We start from the raw sequence: 5,522 nt of genomic DNA, 5'->3' as shown, positions 1-5,522 counted from the left end.
AGTCTGTACTTTCCGCCAATCTATAGTTAAAAGTATAGAAAGCTGTCTTCCAGAAAGAAAAAAAAATTTTGTCTGGTTATCCATTTTAAGGGCTTTTTATTGATAAGTAGCCTTCATTTGTCCAGATTCTGGAATAAAATTGCAAGTTTTGTTATACTTGTCCCTCTAGTCATGAAAATGTGCTATGAAGAGATTATCAGCACAATATCACTAAAGAAATGGAAGACACAGACATAAAAGAATTAGTAAAAAATCCAGAATTACAAGGAAGGAGAGGGAAAACTGTGACTACATTGTGGGTATTGAAATCAGTGTTCTAGAACAGGATGTGTATAGATGACTTTGAATGGAAAATTATTTTTTTTGTACAATTTCACTCAAATCATAATAAAAATAATAATAAAAAGAGAAGGTGGTAAAGGTTAATCTATGTTTGGAGTAAAGTCAAGTGAGGGATATAAATATTAGTTGACAAAGGCAACTTCATGTCTGCTGCCAGAACAAAGGAAGCCCTGAATGCTCTTGCTTGGAGCCTTTTCACAGGAGAGTTATTCATAAACCATATTGGTGTTAAAGTCTCACTTTATAAGAACAGCTTCCCCTCCAGGACTCCTTCTGTTAGATACCCTCTGCCTGGGCCAGATTGCTCCTCCTGAGGGCCCTCACCATTGCCCCCTTCATTTCCTTGTTCCGGAAACTGTAGATGATGGGGTTGCACATGGGGGTAATGATGGTGTAGAGGAGGGAGAAAGGCTTGTCTTTGTCAGGCCCATGTGTGCTGCGGGGGTTCATGTAGGAGAACATGGCTGAGGTATAGAAGAAGATGACCACAGTCAGGTGGGAGGCACAAGTGGAGAAGGTCTTCCCCCGACCAGAGGAGGAGGCCCTGCCCAGGATGGAGGCCAGGATGCGGGCATAGGAGATGACAATGAGCACCATGGGGCTGAGCAGCACCACAATGGCATCAGCAAAGATCACCTTCATGCTGAACTGTGGATCCCCACACGAGAGAGCGATCACTATGGGGGCCTCACAGAAGAAGTTTTCTATATGATTGTCTCTGCAGAAAGGATTCCGGAATGACATATACTCAAGAAAGATGCCATTAATCATCCCAAAGACCCAGGCAGTACTTACCAGCCTCACACAGACCTGCCGGCTCATGATCTGGGCATAGTTGAGTGGGTGGCAGATAGCGACATAACGGTCATAGGCCATAAAAGCCAGGAGGATGCATTCAGCCACACCCATAGAGAAGACCAGGTACATCTGGGCCATGCAAGAGACAAAAGAGACAGTGTGGTTCTTGACTACCAGGTGGATCAGCATCTGTGGGATGGTGGTGGTGATGAAACAGACATCCAGGAAGGACAGATGGCCAAGGAAGAAGTACATGGGACTGTTGAGCTTGGGGTCTCTCCAAGTGATGAAGATGATGAGACCATTCATAGCCATGGCCAGGCTGTAGAGGGTTAGGAAGAGAACAAAGAGTAACGCCCGAGTGGAAGGGGAGCTCTGTTCAAAACCCACAAGGATGAAGTCTGTCACTGTGCTGCCATTCCTGAGGTCCATTGTCTGTGGTCTGTAGAAGAACAAGGGAAGGAAAAGGCTGAGAGATAGCTGTAAGATAATTTAATGCATTCACTGAGGCCTCCGAATCCAATTATCAAATTGCAGTAAAATTTTAAAACTTTTTTGAATCCTAGGTAAGTTAGCATTATTGGAAGGCATGAAAAATTCCAGAGCCATAGAACTATAATATCTCAAGCTGGATAACTCTGGTTCTACTTGATTCTAGTTTGATTAAGCATCAAGAGAAGTGCTGCATCTCTTTGGGGACTTCCGTGTTGAAGGAGTAACAACCAACTCTAATATATGCAATCGTGAAACAGAAGATATTATAGGTGGGGTTCTGTGACCTATGTAAAATAAGGAAATGCACAACTTTTTTTGAGGATTACACTGCTTGAACTTGGCTATAAACTTATAGATGATCATATTCAGGAAGCAGTTGAGAGATATTTGAAGGTACATTATTTAGAAGAATAAAAAAGAAGAATAAAAAAAAAGAATAAAACTGCTGTTACTTTTGTTACCTACTTTTAAATGATGAGAGTGCTGACATTTTAAGGAAAATAAAAAATCATCTTAGGTTGTCCGTATAGTGACAGTATCTCTTTGTAGACAATCACGTGTAGCTTGACATTCACCCGTTGGCTCTCAGTTTCTCAGCTGTTGCTGTTGCTACATTAACTACTCACTCTGACTGAGAGAAGTAGGGCCTCATTCTAAGTTATTGCAGGCTTCCTAACAGGAGACAGCTCTCTTAGTAACACTGAAATTGCCAGGAGGGATCAGTCCTTGGAGCAGGACATCATGCTTGGAAAAGTGAAGGGTCAACACAGGATATGGAGACCTTGGATGAGATGTATTGACACAGTAACTGGGGTAATAGGGACTGGTGTGTGTGGGCTCAGGATAGGACAGTGTTTAGAGCTATTGTGCATAGGTCACTTTGAGTTGCAGATGACTTGACAGTACATAACAACAACAATAGAAAATGGAGGCTATGAACAGGACAAAAATCTAATCATTCTGGGATGGCCCTTCAGAGAGTTTTAATATATCTTCTAACTTAGGAATAATCTTGATATATTTCAACTTTCAGAAAATGAGCATTCAGAATTCTCCTTTTGTTTTATATCACTGTCATAACTTTTAGGAAGTCCTTCTTATGTTTGCATTACATTTATATTTTACTTTGATCTTGAATTGGATTTATCATATCTATTATACCTACAGATTTATAAATGGCTAGATATATTCCTTTTTGGCTTTAATTTTTGCTGAGGTAACTTCCTCTTCAATTTCCTTTCTTCTACTGTCTTGTATCACACCCATTTCATCTGTTGATCTCTTTTTCAACTCCTCTCTTTCTTCTTTGGGGATAAGCTCTTGCTATTCTTCAGCCTCTAGTTTGGTACTCCTCTCTTACACACCGTGCTTTCCATTTTTTCTCTTAAAAATTCTTACCCTATTAATTACCCATAATTACTTTATGAAGAAGTAATTATGATGAAGAAGACTTTATAAAGAAGAACGTGGTACCAGAACTGGAGAAAGCTCGTAACAACCTGTTATGCGTATCACACAACCTTGCTCACTGAAAGTGAGGAAAACATGAAGCACTTGCTGCACAAGATCAAGGACTACAACCTTCAATATGTATTACATAGCAATATCAAGAAAACAAAAATCCTCACCACCAGGCCAATAGGCAATATCATGACAGACAGACAAAAGGATGAACTTATTGATGATTTCATCTTGTTCAATCCACAATTAACATCCTTGGTACCAGCAGTCAAAAACTCAAAAGACAAGTTATATTGGGAAAATCTGTTGGTAGAGACTGTTCCAGAGTACCAAAGGGCAACTGTGGTATTAGTTAAAACTAGCCATTACATTAATCTCTTTGGTCTCCAGCTATCTTAACTGGACACACACGGTCTTGTAAATCATCAACAGCTGTGAGACTAGGCTAAGAGAGTGCTTCCCACACTGGGCAGAAAGACTTGAGGGATACTGGAGCAAGACCTTCATGGTGAGACTCTGGTGATGGGATGGAGAGACTGTGGTATTGCTATGAAGAAATTGTGGCAAGGTGTTGCCAGAGGAGCCCTGACATAAAGGCAAATTAGAGGTTTTGGTGTGCCTGCCAGATGAGTGAAGGGAAAGCTGACTTGTAACTGCTCTGAGACAAACCACTCTGGGTGATTTGGATTTGTGTACTGAACTGAACTGGGCTTTTTGCTAATTGAGGAACTGTGTTTTGCTGTCAATGGCTTGGGATTACTGGACTAAAAAGTGGACTTGCATTGGGTGATACACCATTTTCTAATTTACTTTTTTAATAAACTCCACTCTTGGTACTACAACTGTGAGTAAACCCTGTGAGTCAATAACAAATATTGGACCAGAATGATTGGTAGAAAGAGGTGTAGGAGAGTGGGGGGAGGTTCTGTGTTTGACCAAGCAGATATCTATTTGTTACTATGAATATTATTAATGCGGACAGTTGTCCTTTATGAAGTGGACAGAGGTCAGACTCAGCCATCCTCAAGTTATAACTGCTCCTTTTACAGCAATGATACCAGTTTAATGACTAAGGTGCATCTGACCCAAGGCGTGGTCTTCATAATTGCTTGTTATATATCTGAACATTGGACAATGACTAAAAATTACAGAAGAAGAATTGATGTCTTAAGTTGCAGTGTTGGAGAAGAGTAACGAACATCCCAAGGACAAAGAGAACAAACATGTCTATCCCAGAAAGTGAATCCAGGGTGCTCCTTGGAGTTAAGGATTTTGAAACTGTCTCACATACTTTGGATATGTTGTTAGGAGAAGTTAATCCTTGGAAAAGAACATCATGCTTGAAAAGATGGAGTGTCAGTGTAAGAGAGGAAAATCCTTAACATGATGTATTGACACAATGTGTGTAACAATAATTTCAAGTGTGTTGGACATGGTGAGAATGGTTCAGGATGGGCTAGGGTTCAGATCTGTTGTTCACAGGGTTGGCATGAGTAGTAGCTGATTTGAAGACATAAAATAACACCAAAGAAATTGATTACTAACATATAATCCTAGATTCTTTCTAGGGTATGATTTCCTAGTAAGATCAAGTGATTATTTGCCTTGTAGCCCATTCCAGCCTCTTCACTTTGGTGTGCTCCATGTAGGACTCCCTCTCTTGGAGAGTTCACAAAGGGCAAGAAGGACAGAGAGCATTGTGTATTGTAAGGTGCAGCACGGCAGTTAGAGTTCTGTGAACATGTTAGGGCTGCTCTAAAAATCTGGATAAAATATTAATGAGCAGGAGTTCAAAGAACTTTGGAACTTTGCTAAGAAGAAATTAAAGTTTGCATCAAGGAAATCAGTAGGAACTACAATAAGTGTAACTGCTTACTTGTTCTTCATTGTGCCAGAGATTTTGTGATACCTGTCATCTATAACTATCTTTAGGGGCTAACCAGCAAGCATTTGTCTCAATAAATGTTGCAAATTTAAAAAACCATGTCTTACCTCATATTGGTGCTCTGGGTGGTAATGACATTTGTCACTGAATCACTGTGGCAAGTAGTAGAGAAGACCTCATGTTGTTTGAGGAGGAACTGGACCAGGAAGGATGGTCTGAACAGATAGACTCCTCTGGAAGAGAAATTGTGTCTGATTACCTTGTTAGTTCTTTGTTATCCATACCACCACAGATGAATGTCTATTTACATAATATCATGTGTCCTTTTTCAATATTGCATGTTTTAAGTTTCTTAGGCTTTTTATTTGTTTGTTTCAGTGCTAAATGAATTCTAGTAGCTTGCTTTGAAAATCAGAAGCTACTTTTAATTTTTGTCCACTGGTTTGAGAGTTACCCTCTACCACTCAGTCCCAAGTAGGGTTTGCATTGATTAATTCATTAGGAAGCAGATATCCTTTGCATGCTATGAAAGCAAATCATC

At 40.0% G+C, this 5,522-nt stretch overlaps 1 protein-coding gene across 1 annotated transcript; it reads right to left on the bottom strand.

Moving 5' to 3' along the window:
* Window positions 1-618: 618 nt before the first annotated feature.
* On the bottom strand, window positions 619-5,093 carry LOC102849344 (olfactory receptor 10AD1-like). The gene is made up of 2 exons (XM_006888224.1): window positions 5,089-5,093; window positions 619-1,582 (listed from the first exon to the last, which is right to left on the bottom strand). Exons 1-2 carry the CDS (start codon window positions 5,091-5,093, stop codon window positions 619-621), a joined length of 969 nt encoding a protein of 322 aa, XP_006888286.1.
* Window positions 5,094-5,522: the final 429 nt, after the last annotated feature.

Source organism: Elephantulus edwardii, unplaced genomic scaffold (assembly GCF_000299155.1).
Source record: "Elephantulus edwardii isolate Elephantulus edwardi_28Jun2011 unplaced genomic scaffold, EleEdw1.0 scaffold00065, whole genome shotgun sequence".
Classification (NCBI taxonomy): domain Eukaryota; kingdom Metazoa; phylum Chordata; class Mammalia; order Macroscelidea; family Macroscelididae; genus Elephantulus; species Elephantulus edwardii.
The sequence above is the reverse complement of the archived record's forward strand: the minus strand, read 5'-3'. Positions and strand labels throughout refer to the sequence as shown.